General features: G+C 36.1%; 1 protein-coding gene and 1 long non-coding RNA gene across 3 annotated transcripts in view; both read left to right on the forward strand.

Moving 5' to 3' along the window:
* The window catches only part of LOC115230687 (E3 ubiquitin-protein ligase MIB2-like), a 19411-nt gene extending 12174 nt beyond the window's left edge, over positions 1-7237 (forward strand). Inside the window, exons 12-14 of one of the 2 annotated variants that reach the window (XM_036499765.1) lie at positions 3227-3298; positions 6762-6912; positions 7029-7237. In XM_036499765.1, the coding sequence (XP_036355658.1) occupies positions 3227-3298; positions 6762-6912; positions 7029-7107 (302 nt within the window). In that variant the 3' untranslated portion in view covers positions 7108-7237. Of the gene's footprint in view, positions 1-3226; positions 3299-6761 lie in introns of both variants that reach the window. The other variant, XM_029800823.2, reaches the window with a different exon arrangement.
* A 3299-nt stretch (positions 7238-10536) lies between these two features.
* LOC118761660 lies at positions 10537-14704 on the forward strand. Its single transcript, XR_004997545.1, has 3 exons — positions 10537-10557; positions 11698-11700; positions 14514-14704. It is a non-coding gene; the product is annotated as an uncharacterized LOC118761660 (long non-coding RNA).
* The last annotated feature ends 812 nt before the right edge of the window (positions 14705-15516 follow it).

Raw genomic sequence — 15516 nt, forward strand, 5'->3', positions numbered from 1 at the left:
TGTCCTCATCATTTATCATCTGATTTCCATGTTCCTGTGGAATTGATGGTGGAGGGGTCACTGTCCAAGTCAGTTCTTGTTAGCAGTTACTGTCCACCTTCGTTGGTTGAGGATCATGTCCCACTAAAATATTCCAGCTTTCCTATGATGGTCTGCCCTTCCTAACACCATCCACTTTATAAAGGATCCTGGGTGCATTTTATTGTGGCACAAATACAAGAAAGATTGTTATGTATTCAACAAAATTAAACGTTCCTCTCAAACTTATGCAAAGAAATATCAGACATGTTGAAAGAAGAAAGGAAAGTAAATGAATTAGAGAGCAGCTCGTTAAGAAACCTTATGAGGTTACTCGGAAGCTGTTTGCAGATGTTAAGAGCGGCAGGATAAAATGTAATAAATGAAATCCAGCTTAGGTATGGTTAGTGGTCAGTAGGGATAGCTAGAAAAGCATTCTTAGCTATCCCTACTGACCTCAATATATATATATTTAACTTTTTTGTTTTATTATTTACTAATTTGAAATTTCACCAGTTACAATCTGCTTTATTTTTGCAGCTATTAATCTTGTCCATTTCTGCCAAGGTGATGAGCAAGTACCAGTTGTGTACTGGGATTGATGTAATCAATTAGTCCCCTCCTCTGTAATTGCTGGCCTTGTACCAAAATTTGAAACCAATATTATCCATTCCCGTTCAACTGTTTTCAATTTGCACACTGCTACATGAAACCACAACATGCCATTACGGGTTTATTTCTGCTAGTTATAGGCCTGAATGTCCATGTTAGCTAACTGCAGGCTACTCTCATTGTCAGATGATTAACCTTGGTCATTACATTGTATCATTTAAAAAGAAACAATGTTTTAGTAGTTGAATTAAGCTTTTATTATTATTATTATTAACATTCATTCTCTGAGTTCAGTACCTTCTTGGGTTGACTTTTCATTTCATTCCTCACAGGTCAGTAAAACAATTACAAGTTACATAACATGTCAAACTAATTGACTTCATACTCTCTCCTACAGATCTATCCACTTGTATTAATCGAAGAATTCATAATTAACATTCATTTTTGATCATATTTCAAAACCCTCGTTACCACACTATATTGCTGTCCAACTGAATCATCTCTTCCAATCATATCAAGTAAAACCTTCCGCTTTTCTGTCTATTTTGGTGAGACTTCAGTTGGCTTTTTAGTGAGACTGATTGTTTGGTGTTTTAGAACATGACCTTTAAGCCAAGTATTGAGAAGACGACCCATCAAGCCAAGTAAAATTGCAGTCATGGCAGATACTGGTGCCGTGCTGGTGGCATGTAAAAGCACCCATTGCACTCAGGGAATGGTTGGCATTAAGAAGGGCATCCAGCCATAGAAACCATGCCAAATCAGACTGGAGTCTGGTGCAGCCTTCCAACTTGCCAGCCTCAGTCAAACTGTCCAATCCATGGACAATGGACGTGAAGTGATGATGATGAACTGGAGGGGCACATACAGGAGATCTACACTGATCCTAAGTAAGATAATCCATTCCCACTCATGGACAGTTTGAAATGCCCCCAAAAAACCATGACTCAAATCTCAACTTGGTGGTTTCTAGCAGAAACAATTATATAGCTGAGTGAAGAAGGCAAAAGCAAAGAGTGCCCAGGAGGTGATGGCGTATCATAGAAAGTGTACAGGTATTGTGCACAATTATGTTATAAGCTGTACTTAATAGTTTGTGGCATAAAGGTGAAATGGTTGATGACTAGTACAAGGCAGAAAAAAATTACTTACCAAAGAAAGCTGAAACAGAACTGATTGAGCAGTTCAGAACCTTTTCAATCTTGAATGTAGATGGCAAGATTTATATGGGTCCAGTTGCCAAGAGATCAGCTACACATCTCCAAAATAATGACTATGAGACCAAGAGTGTCCAGAATGCTGGAATGTCCAGAACCACTGGATGGGTAGAACATGATTTTTCAATCTGCAATGCAATACAAGACATAAAGAAGAATAAAAGGGATTTGAACGTTGTATGACCTGATCTGGTTGATGCTTATGGTTCTGTACCATACAAATTAGTGATGGAACCAATGAACTTCTTTTATATATGAGAGAAGATTAGAGATCTGGCTAGAAGCTGCTGTAATAATTTCAAAATTTGGTTCCCGACAGAAAATTTCACAACAGACATCGTTTTGAAACTGGAATTGCTGTAGGTTGCACAATATCAGTCATTTGGTTTGTGCTTGTTATGGAGATGTTACTTAGATCAGCAGATTGATCAGAAGAAATGGCTCGAGTGAAATCTCCCAAGAAGGAATTTTAAAGGATGATATAACAATACTAACAAGAGACCAAAAGGGTATGCAAATAGTTCTGGATGGACTGGATTAACTATTTCTTTGGTCAAGAATGGGGTTTAAACCAAATAATTAATGCAGTCATTTGTCAAAAGGTTAGCTGAAGCAAGTGAAGTTCAAAACAGCATACACAACCATGCCAAGGGTTAAAGAGAAACCTCTAAAATCTTTTGGACGATGGTATGCTATCTCATTGTCCAGTAAGAGTAGAAGCATAGAGGTCATGGCACAAACAGAAGATGGGTTAAAGGCAATAGCTAAGCCAACATTTCCTAGCAAATAAAAGATTTGATGCTTCCAGTTTGATCTGTATCCCTTCCTTGCTTATAAAATTCTTGAGTATCAGTTTTTATGCAACATTTCAGATTTTTTTATTGCTATTATTTATGGATGAACAATTATATATAGTTAATAAGATTTTGTGAAAGCATAAAGTGTTTTTGGATACCTGATATGTTTTTGCTCCCCTCTGTAGAATTGATCATTGCCCACCTGGAGAGAAATCTGCTTCATTAAGAAGTCTTCTAACATCTCAAATACATGTGGCACATATATAAGGAAAAAAAATGAAAACTAAAAGAAAAACAGTGTTATCAAGTGATAATTAAATGAGATAATTGTAACATTGTTAGATTATTTAAGATGTCTTAATAGAGAAAGGAAATTGAGGAAGGTCAGTCTATTTTGTTGTAGACCTAAGTATTGAGCTATTTACCTGGTCCCACTGGAGAAAGCATAAAAATGTTGACCAAAAACATAGTGGTCACCCGATGACCAGCGATGATGACAGGTATGTCCCACTATAATAAAATATAGATTATTAATAAAGAATTTTTACTCTCAAGTATAACAGTTGCAAATATTTATTTCAGAAACTCCAAAGTTAGAGGAGAGGTGTCTCCAAGATGTTGCAAAACTATTAGGAGCCAACTGGCAGCAAGTTGGTGAGTATAAAATAACAGTACTTAATTGATTTCAATAAGTGTCAGCTTTTGTTTGTCAGCATGACTAAGAGAAGATCCCATTCCTACTTTCCAATTGAAAGGCTAGCTGTAAAGTGATTCTATTAAAGGTGTTGGTATTACTGAAACATCATAAAATAGCCACCGAGATTAGCGGGGTCAGTAAAATGGCTAAATTAGAGGACACAATCGATTTAATATTGTCTTTTGAGAGAGCAGATTAAAATATGTCATTTAAGGGTAAACTGGTGAATTAATGATAATTTTTTTTGTTTGTTTTACATTTTTACTAAGTTTACGTTTTATTGTTTTTTCTTTGCAAATTGCCTGTTTTAATCAGAAATACGATGGAAAGTATTTCAGGTGGGACATCTCTGTCTTTCAGTTGGTAGTACAGGACTACATCATTAAGTGCATCCTTTTTTACATGCTCCTGTGTATAGTGAGTGGCACGTTGCAGTCACTCCACTGTCCAGTGTCCATCTAGTTGTGAACCACTCTTCACTGACATGTAATGGTTGATTGTACGTAGGTGGATGGTGTTTATGTTGGTGATTCATGTCTTCTTTCCTGCAAGTTAAAACTCTCCTCTTTGCTTGGTTTAACTTAACACCTCTCTATTACACTGAGTAACAACGATTTTTGTCCATGGATAACAATTGTTATTTCCAATTTGCTTAATCCTAGAAAATACGAGAATGGCTAGTATCTCCTTCAAACTTTGCTTTCGTCACAATATATACCTTGTAGACCTCACACATTTCAGCTGATGTTGTTTCACAGTGATTTTACGCTGTTGTCTTGATAAATTCACCACAGACACAGCAGAATGTATCTGCCAGATGCTTACAACCTCTTGATGCCATCTGTGATGAATGCAGTTCTTGGATAGTTAGAAATAAACTGAACTGGTGATCTTGTCATCCCTTTTTTTACACTGGTATATGTTGCCAGAACGTTCTAGAAATTCTTGGAAGTTTTAGTAACTTCTTGATGATAGTTCTAGAAAATTCTAGAAAATTCTGCTTCAGTGACTCAGCACTGAATCTGTTTGGAAATAGGTTTCAAAACATTGATGTCCAGGTGACAAAAGCAACGTTTGAAGGAAACAGATGTCCTTTCCTTTGATTTCTTGATGGAAGTAAATAGGAAATAACACTTAACTTATCAAAGACAAGAAAAAATTAAAAGTTTGTTCTTCAGTGTTATTGATTTCTCTCTAAATCATGTCCTTGAACCATTCAAAGAGATTATGAGTCATGGACCCATGTTGTCTACCAAAATGTGTTATATTTTTGTATTGGGTCATCCCATAAGTAATGCAGTGTTTTCAATTGTATGAACTAAAAGTCAGAGGGGGATGGGATAAACTATCTGCATCAACTTGCTATAAAAGCAGTACCTGTACTTATTCTTAGTGTGAGTTTTGAAGAGTGCAGTTAATTTTAACAGTTATTTTTTCAAAGCTATAATGGAAGTGACAAAGGCATATTCGAAATATTTTGCTTTGAGTTCAGTAAAGCAACAATGCAACAGAAGTGCGAGGAATATTAATGCAGTATATGGGGATTGGACAATAAGCGTAAGCCAGTGTCAATGGTGGTCTCAGAAGTTCCGAGCTGGAAACTACAGCCAAGAAGATCAACTTTGTTCTGGAAGATATGTAGAGCTTGGACGAGGACATCCTACAACCCTGGTGGAACAAAATCCCATTGTAACTAGCAGAGAAGCTTGGATTCGGTCCATTCAGCAGCCATTCATCGATACTTGCATGGTATTGGAAAAATCAGCAATTGGGTCAATGGATTGCACACAGAGTAAATGTGTGCTCTTCTCTGCTGCCATGTCTCATGAATGAACCTCTTTTGAACTGAATAGTGACTGGTGATGAGAAAAGGGTTCTCTATAAATACGTTATGCACCAAAGACAGTGGGTAGGGAAAGGAGAAATACTGGCACTCCAGAATAAAAAAAGTCTCTACCCACGTAAGGTGCTGTTATCTGTTTGGTGGGATATGAAAGGTTTGGTCCACTTTGAACTTTTAAACCCTAACCAAACAATAACTAAGGAGATCTACTGCAAGCAGCTTGAGCGGCTTAAGTCAGTGCTAGAAGAAAAACGACCATCTTCAGTTTCAAGACGAAAGGTGTTCTTCCATCAGGATAATGTTCAATCACATAGAGTGAGGATGACATTCCAAAGGCTGGAGCAGTTTGAATGAGAAACAATTCCCCACCCACCATATTCACCAGTCATTGCCCCATCTTCAAACTTATTTGGATGTAAAAAATATGTTACCTGTAGATGAGGTCAGAACGGTAGTAGAGAAGTAATTTTTGTCATGGACAAGTCAATTTTGGAAGAGGGGCCTTGCAAGTGCACCAGATAGATGGAAGAGCATTGTAGAAAATGATAGAGAGTATATTTTAGGTTAAAAAAGAACTTTGTTTATCTTAATTTTGAAGAATAAAAGATGTATAAAACAAATGCATTATTATTTATAGGATGACCCAATGCTTTGTGTAGTTGAGATCATTCTGGTATCTTGTCTCTTTGTATTTGAATTGGCCCAGATATGCCTAATAGTACTGGTATTGTCTGATAGTTCAAACCATATCTTCTAGATATTTCTAACTCTTGATATGCTTTAGTTATCAATTATTCAGAAGAGGAGAAGCATCTCAGACAACTATTTCAGGCATTGACCATGGAATGTTATCAGACGGCCAAAATGGGATTCCTTTGAAGGGTCCCTGGAGTAATGATACTAAATAGGATGTATAGTCCAGAGATCTGGGAATCTCTCCAGGTTGAGCCAGTTCCTTTCCACATCTCTGGTACTATGGACATGTGTTGCAGGAACAAATGACAAGACAGATTCTTCAAGCCAAACCAATGGAGCAGGGGTCCTAGGGGTAGATCACGAACTAAATGGTTGGGTGATAGCCATTGTCTTAGCTGTTTATGTTTGGGAACCCAACCAAAAGCTCTAATGACGGCTGCTTCTGATAGGACCCTATGGGGGAGATGCCTGAAGACTCTGTCTTTACAATCCTCCCAAGAATATTGATCAGAGACAATGGTTGGGTGGATCAAATGGATTGACTGTTGATGGTCTATTTTTATTCTTTAGGTCTTCCATACACTTTTGCCTCCACAAACACTTCTCCTACCATCTGTTTACCATAAATTTTCACAAGTGTATTTTCAATTATTTTCTTTCTTTAAAATCTCACCATTTTCATCTGTATTTCCACCTCTCTCGTTATTATTTAATTACATTCTAAAAACAGAGAACAACATCTTTTATTTATTTTTTTAATGTTCTTAACTATTTCTCATTGACATAATTTATTTGTTACATTTATGACAAACTACAGTACACATCTTTTATGTAATCGTTAATGATTTTGAAATTATTTCTCATTGTTTTATGTTTTGCAGGCAGGAATTTAGGAATCAGAAATGTCCAACTGGGGATTATCAGGCATGACAATCCTTTAAACACTAAAGAGCAGAGCTTCCAGATGCTGCACACATGGTACACAAGTTGTGATCCAGAGAGACGAACACTCAAAACACTCAGAAAAGCTCTTGAGGAAGCTGAATGCTTTGAGGCACTTGAATGTCTACCATCAGAAGAAAATTGAACTTGTGTGTAAATGCTGCAGTTGTTTAGTCCAAGGTCAACCTTGACTAAACAGAGACTCATGATCAAATGCCTTCCAGCCAGGACCCTCCTGACTTTATCCTTAGTATAGGGAACCCAACATCACATTGTCCAATGTGATAATTGAATTGAGCAGGATTTGGCTACTAATTCTAGCAAATCTATCAACAACATAAGAGACTCCCTTCCTGAATTGGTTATTTTCTTCTTAGAAATTAACTTTTGAAATAAAGATAAACTTTGAAATGTTTATTTGTTGTTGTTGCTGTGTATCTAACCTCCTCCCCATTATTGTGTAAACAGTTTTAATATCCTCTCATATATTCATAGTTATCTACCTTCATTTAAAGCTGAAAGTGAAATGTCAGGTATATAAATATTGATGTCTTTTGTTTGTGTGGTAAGTAGCTTGCTTACCAACCACACGGTTCCGGGTTCAGTCCCACGGCGTGGCACCTTGGGAAAGTGTCTTCTACTATAGTCTCAGGCTGACCAAAGCCTTGTGAGTGGATTTGGTAGATGGAAACTGAAAGAAGCCTGTCGTGTATATATATATATTTGTGTGTCTGTGTTTGTCTCCCCAACATCGCTTGACAACCAATGCTGGTATGTTTACGTCCCCGTTACTTAGCGGTTCAGCAAAAGAGACTGATAGAATAAGTACTAGGCTTATAAAGAAGTCCTGGGGTCGATTTGCTCGACTAAAAGGTGGTGCTCCAGCATGGCCGCAGTCAAAAGACTGAAACAAGTAAAAGAGTATATCATATGTGGAGGCGCAATGGCCGAGTGGTTAGGGCAGCGGACTCGCGGTCGTAGGATCACGGTTTCGATTCCCAGACCGGGCGTTGTGAGTGTTTAATGATCAAAAACACCCAAAGTTCCACGAGGCTCCAGCAGGGGGTGGTAGTGATCCTGCTGTACTCTTTTGCCACATCTTTCTTCTGTTGGCCTGCTCGCTTAGCCAGCAGGCTGTTGTCATTTGAAGGCTAAAACAATGTGAAGTGCATTGTGACCAGTGATGTGTAGCAACATCAGATAGCCTGGTCGGTCACAGTGATCATGGTGATATATATATCATATACAGATACTTTTTCTATGTAATATATGATACCTGTGGGTATTTCACTTTGTCCTGTTGTGGTTTAAGACAGGCTCCCTCTAATGTGGGGGTGTTTGAATAAAACTCAGGGATGGGAGTGCAAGTAAGAGTTATCTCTATTTTATATTCTAGCTTTAGGATCATTGTTAGTTACTAATTACTGAAGTTTTTTTTTTTATCAGCAGAAAATAAAACTTTATGATTGCATATATCTATATATATAAAACTCAACTTGTGTATCTGTGTGTTTAACTTCCCAGCACATCTCCTAGCCAGAAAATCGTAGAACCACCAAAAATGGGTCACTTAAAGTTTAGGCGAATGAAAATTGAACTGTGCTATTTCTGTTCCGAAATTCATCTTGCAAGTGCAAAAATCGATAATGTGTTCGTTTAGGCCTTATCCCATGCATTGAATAGTGAACTTTACTCAGTCACCTGTTTGACGTGAACTGTGTTCACTACGCGTGCAAGCATGCGTAAATTGCATGAAAAATAAAAAATCAAGATATAAAAACGAATTGCCGTAAACATTGTAGAAATTCGGCAAAGAAACGAATTTTCGGGATGCAGCCTGGAGGGTTTTTTCGTATTAATCGTTTCTACTTTGTGAACACATACCAGTTATCTTGGGCCCTTATTGTTCTTAGTCTTCATAAGTGACTTGCCTGACGACCTCACGCAACACACCCTTCTATTTGCCGACGATGTCAAACTGGTCGCTCCTCGCGGTGATATAGAGGATCTTCGTCGATGTCTCCACCAAATTTGGAGGTGGTCTAACGAATGGGACCTGTGTCTGAACGTGTCAAAGTGCTGTCATCTGCCTGTTGGCTCTACTCCTGCAACTCAACTTGATTTTGAGCCGGGTCGTCTGCTGCTGGAGAGGACCGATCAGGTAAAGGACCTGGGTATCTTGGTGGATTCCTCCTTTTCGCCTTTGTCCCAGTGCGTCCATGCTGCCAACAAAGCACGCGGAATTCTGTTCTTGATTCGACGGTCATTCGGAATGCTCACAGCAGCCATATTCCTACCACTCTATGTCATGCTGGTGAGACCCATACTGGAGTACAGGATTCAAGACTCTTCTCCTTATCTCCTCAAAGACATACGGCATCTCGAAAGAGTCCAGAAGCTGGCTACCCGCATGGTTCATGGTCTCAAAAATTTGTCTTATGAAGAAAGGCTGAGGACGCTCGACCTTTATTCTCTAGAAAAACGGCGCCGCCGTGGTGATCTCATTCTCGCCCACAACATCAGTGTAACCTCTCGAAAAAGCTGTTCTTCACTCCTGCTCCAGAGCGTCGGCTGCGGGGTCATTCAGAAAAGCTCTACCTGCGACGATTTCATCTCAATCGAAGGAGAGGAGCTTTCTCCGTCCGGGTTGCGGATCCGTGGAACAAGCTGCCAGACGAGATGATGAAGATGCCGACGACCGCTTTGTTCAAAGTCTCCCTTGACCTCAAGTGGCCTGAACTCTTTACATGAACACCACCCTGTACTTAACTCCATGTCCCCCTACATGGCCTTGCTATTTGCTTTTGAGCCAAATTAACTAACTAACTAACTAACTAACATATATAAAGGTGAAGTTGTCTGTGTATGCCAGACAACTTGGTAGCCATCAACAAACACTATCTCCTCCGAGACCCTGCAGCGCAAGTTGACCAAAATTGAGAGTATGATAGAAGAAGGCTTGCTCTTCCTTCCGTAGAAGAAAAAAATTCAAATTGGACCATGTTAACACCAAAAATTATTTACATCAAAAAGGTGCTTTTTTCTATGAAAATCCCTATTTTTTTGCGATTTGGGCAAGTGTCTTCTACTCTAGATTTGGGCCGACCAATGCCTTGTGAGTGGATTTGGTAGACGGAAACTGAAAAGAAACCCATTGTATACATGTATATATATATATGTATGTGTGTGTGTCTGTGTTTGTCCCCCTAGCATTGCTTGACAACCAATGCTGGTGTTTATATCCTCCGTAACTTAGCGGTTCGGCAAAAGAGACCGATAGAATAAGTACCAGGCTTATAAAGAATAAGTCCTGGGGGTCAATCTGCTCGACTAAAGGCGGTGCTCCAGCATAGCCGCAGTCAAATAACTGAAACAAGTAAAAGAGTAAAGAGTATCTCAGAGATATAAGCAGTGGTGGAACGATAGAGCATGGGAATAATGAATAAAAAATTAAATTGACATTGATGTTGTCTGTGTTGTGTTTTCATCATCATCATCTTTTAGCGGAAATTTTACTGGCATGAGTGGCACAGTGTGACATGAGCTGGCTAACCATAATGCTGCACTGGGTTCCAATCTGATTTTTTGGGGTTTCTTTGGGTGTATTCTCCTAATGCTAACCAGTTTACAGTTCCTGCCATGTGCTGTACATATATATATGTATGTATGTGTGTGTGTGTGTTGGTGTATGCAAATACATACATACATATATATATTATATATATATATATATATGTAATGATGTATGTATTTGCATATATATATATATATATATGTATATATATATTATATTATATATTATGTATATAATATATATATGTATATATATATATATGTATACTATATATGTATATTATATATATGTATATATATATATACATATATATATTATATATATATATATATATATTATATATATATATATATACATATATATATATATATATATATATATATTATATATATATATATATTATACATATATATATACATATATATATATACATATATATATATATACATATATATATATATATATCATATATATATACCATATATATATATACATATATATATATATATACTATATATAATATTATACATATATATAATATATATATACATATATATACACATATATATATCATACATATTAATATATACATATACATATATATACATATATATATATACATATACATATATATACATATACATTATATACATATATCATATATATACATATACATATATATACATATACATATATATATATACATATATATATATACATATACATATATATATACATATATATATATATACATATACAATATATATATATATATATATATATACATAACATAATATATATATATATATATATATATATATATATATATATATATATACAAAGCAATAGGGTTTAGCAACGAGTTGCCTTACCACATATCGAATTTAGAAATAGCAGTCAAAGGGTTATAGCTATTTCTTCTACTAAAAAGGGAGATCTCAGTAAAAACAGCATTTGGAAGGCAGACACAAACAGGTAAGAGGGAATGAATCGACTGCAATCTATCATACATTTTTTTAGTTATCCACGGACAAACCCTTATTGCTTAGTATTACTTAAATTTTCCTCGAATGAGGCTTTTACATGCCGAAGACTACTTGGTGTAATTGATAATTTTTCCAAATTAATTAATTTCACCCTTCATTATTACGGATAACCATATTTTATCTCAGTAGATGACCACAGCATCTTGTTTTGGCTACACGCGGGTGGGAAGGGGCTGTTGACACAATCGTTTCATTCACAAATTGAATTCGGTGATACCAGTTGCGGATTCTAGCTCGCTCTGATACTGAGTTGAGTTGGTGCCTTCTGGTATCTCAAAATTCAATATATAATCATTTATGATTATAGTATTCTACGCTGAAGAGAAAAGAAGTTTCGGTAAGATAGAATTATTTATTATTTAATATTTAATATTAGTTCTTATGCTTTCCTAAAAACTTGATTTCGAAACGTACGTCCGTGGATAACTAAAAAAATGTATGATAGATTGCAGTCAATTCATTCTCTCTTACCTGTTTGTGTCTGCCTTCCAAATGCTGTTTTTACTGAGATCTCCCTTTTTAGTAGAAGAAAGAGCTATAACCCTTTGACTGCTATTTCTAAATTCGGTATGTGGTAAGGCAACTCGTTGCTAAACCCTTATTGCTTAGTATTACTTAAATTTTCCTCGAATGAGGCTTTTACATGCCGAAGACTACTTGGTGTAATTGATAATTTTTCCAAATTAATTAATTTCACCCTTCATTATTACGGATAACCATATTTTATCTCAGTAGATGACCACAGCATCTTGTTTTGGCTACACGCGGGTGGGAAGGGGCTGTTGACACAATCGTTTCATTCACAAATTGAATTCGGTGATACCAGTTGCGGATTCTAGCTCGCTCTGATACTGAGTTGAGTTGGTGCCTTCTGGTATCTCAAAATTCAATATATAATCATTTATGATTATAGTATTCTACGCTGAAGAGAAAAGAAGTTTCGGTAAGATAGATTATTTATTATTTAATATTTAATATTTAGTTCTTATGCTTTCCTAAAAACTTGATTTCGAAATGTACGTCCGTGGATAACTAAAAAAATGTATGATAGATTGCAGTCAATTCATTCTCTCTTACCTGTTTGTGTCTGCCTTCCAAATGCTGTTTTTACTGAGATCTCCCTTTTTAGTAGAAGAAATAGCTATAAAACCTTTGACTGCTATTTCTAAATTCGGTATGTGGTAAGGCAACTCGTTGCTAAACCCTTATTGCTTAGTATTACTTAAATTTTCCTCGAATGAGGCTTTTACATGCCGAAGACTACTTGGTGTAATTGATAATTTTCCAAATTAATTAATTTCACCCTTCATTATTACGGATAACCATATTTTATCTCAGTAGATGACCACAGCATCTTGTTTTGGCTACACGCGGGTGGGAAGGGGCTGTTGACACAATCGTTTCATTCACAAATTGAATTCGGTGATACCAGTTGCGGATTCTAGCTCGCTCTGATACTGAGTTGAGTTGGTGCCTTCTGGTATCTCAAAATTCAATATATAATCATTTATGATTATAGTATTCTACGCTGAAGAGAAAAGAAGTTTCGGTAAGATAGAATTATTTATTATTTAATATTTATATTCGTCTTATGCTTTCCTAAAAACTTGATTTCGAAACGTACGTCCGTGGATAACTAAAAAAATGTATGATAGATTGCAGTCAATTCATTCTCTCTTACCTGTTTGTGTCTGCCTTCCAAATGCTGTTTTTACTGAGATCTCCCTTTTAGTAGAAGAAATAGCTATAACCCTTTGACTGCTATTTCTAAATTCGGTATGTGGTAAGGCAACTCGTTGCTAAACCCTTATTGCTTAGTATTACTTAAATTTTCCTCGAATGAGGCTTTTACATGCCGAAGACTACTTGGTGTAATTGATAATTTTTCCAAATTAATTAATTTCACCCTTCATTATTACGGATAACCATATTTTATCTCAGTAGATGACCACAGCATCTTGTTTTGGCTACACGCGGGTGGGAAGGGGCTGTTGACACAATCGTTTCATTCACAAATTGAATTCGGTGATACCAGTTGCGGATTCTAGCTCGCTCTGATACTGAGTTGAGTTGGTGCCTTCTGGTATCTCAAAATTCAATATCTAATCATTTATGATTATAGTATTCTAGCTCTGAGAGAAAAAAAGTTTCGGTAAGATAGAATTATTTATTATTAATATTTAATATTTAGTTCTTATGCTTTCCTAAAAACTTGATTTCGAAACGTACGTCCGTGGATAACTAAAAAAATGTATGATAGATTGCAGTCAATTCATTCTCTCTTACCTGTTTGTGTCTGCCTTCCAAATGCTGTTTTTACTGAGATCTCCCTTTTTAGTAGAAGAAATAGCTCTAAACCTTTGACTGCTATTTCTAAATTCGGTATGTGGTAAGGCAACTCGTTGCTAAACCCTTATTGCTTAGTATTACTTAAATTTTCCTCGAATGAGGCTTTTACATGCCGAAGACTACTTGGTGTAATTGATAATTTTTCCAAATTAATTAATTTCACCCTTCATTATTACGGATAACCATATTTTATCTCAGTAGATGACCACAGCATCTTGTTGGGCTACACGCGGTGGGAAGGGGCTGTTGACACAATCGTTCATTCACAAATTGAATTCGGTGATACCAGTTGCGGATTCTAGCTCGCTCTGATACTGAGTTGAGTTGGTGCCTTCTGGTATCTCAAAATCAATATATAATCATTTATGATTATAGTATTCTACGCTGAAGAGAAAAGAAGTTTCGGTAAGATAGAATTATTTATTATTTAATATTTAATATTTAGTTCTTATGCTTCTTCCTAAAAAACTTGATTCGAAACGTACGTCCGTGGATAACTAAAAAATTGTATGATAGATTGCAGTCAATTCATTCTCTCTTACCTGTTTGTGTCTGCCTTCCAAATGCTGTTTTTACTGAGATCTCCCTTTTTAGTAGAAGAAATAGCTATAACCCTTTGACTGCTATTTCTAAATTCGGTATGTGGTAAGGCAACTCGTTGCTAAACCCTTATTGCTTAGTATTACTTAATTTTCCTCGAATGAGGCTTTTACATGCCGAAGACTACTTGGTGTAATTGATAATTTTTCCAAATTAATTAATTTCACCCTTCATTACTACTACGGATAACCATATTATCTCAATAGATGACCACAGCATCTTGTTTTGGCTACACGCGGGTGGAAGGGCTGTTGACACAATCGTTTCATTCACAAATTGAATTCGGTGATACCAGTTGCGGATTGCTAGCTCGCTCTGATACTGAGTTGAGTTGGTGCCTTCTGGTATCTCAAAATTCAATATATAATCATTTATGATTATAGTATTCTACGCTGAAGAGAAAAGAAGTTTCGGTAAGATAGAATTATTTATTATTTTTAATATTTAATATTTAGTTCTTATGCTTTCCTAAAAAACTTGATTTCGAAACGTACGTCCGTGGATAACTAAAAAAATGTATGATAGATTGCAGTCAATTCATTCTCTCTTACCTGTTTGTGTCTGCCTTCCAATGCTGTTTTTACTGAGATCTCCCTTTTAGTAGAAGAAATAGCTATAACCCTTTGACTGCTATTTCTAAATTCGGTATGTGGTAAGGCAACTCGTTGCTAAACCCTTATTGCTTATATTACTTAATTTTCCTCGAATGAGGCTTTTACATGCCGAAGACTACTTGGTGTAATTGATAATTTTTCCAAATTAATTAATTTCACCCTTCATTATTACGGATAACCATATTTTATCTCAGTAGATGACCACAGCATCTTGTTTTGGCTACACGCGGGTGGGAAGGGGCTGTTGACACAATCGTTTCATTCACAAATTGAATTCGGTGATACCAGTTGCGGATTCTAGCTCGCTCTGATACTGAGTTGAGTTGGTGCCTTCTGGTATCTCTCAAAATCCATATATAATCATTTATGATTATAGTTTCTACGCTGAAAGAAAAGAAGTTTCGGTAAGATAGAATTATTTATTATTTAATATTTAATATTTAGTTCTTATGCTTTCCTAAAAAACTTGATTTCGAATGTACGTCCGTGGATAACTAAAAAAATGTATGAT

Source organism: Octopus sinensis, unplaced genomic scaffold, assembly GCF_006345805.1.
Source record: "Octopus sinensis unplaced genomic scaffold, ASM634580v1 Contig16136, whole genome shotgun sequence".
In the NCBI taxonomy this organism is placed as follows: Eukaryota; Metazoa; Mollusca; class Cephalopoda; order Octopoda; family Octopodidae; genus Octopus; species Octopus sinensis.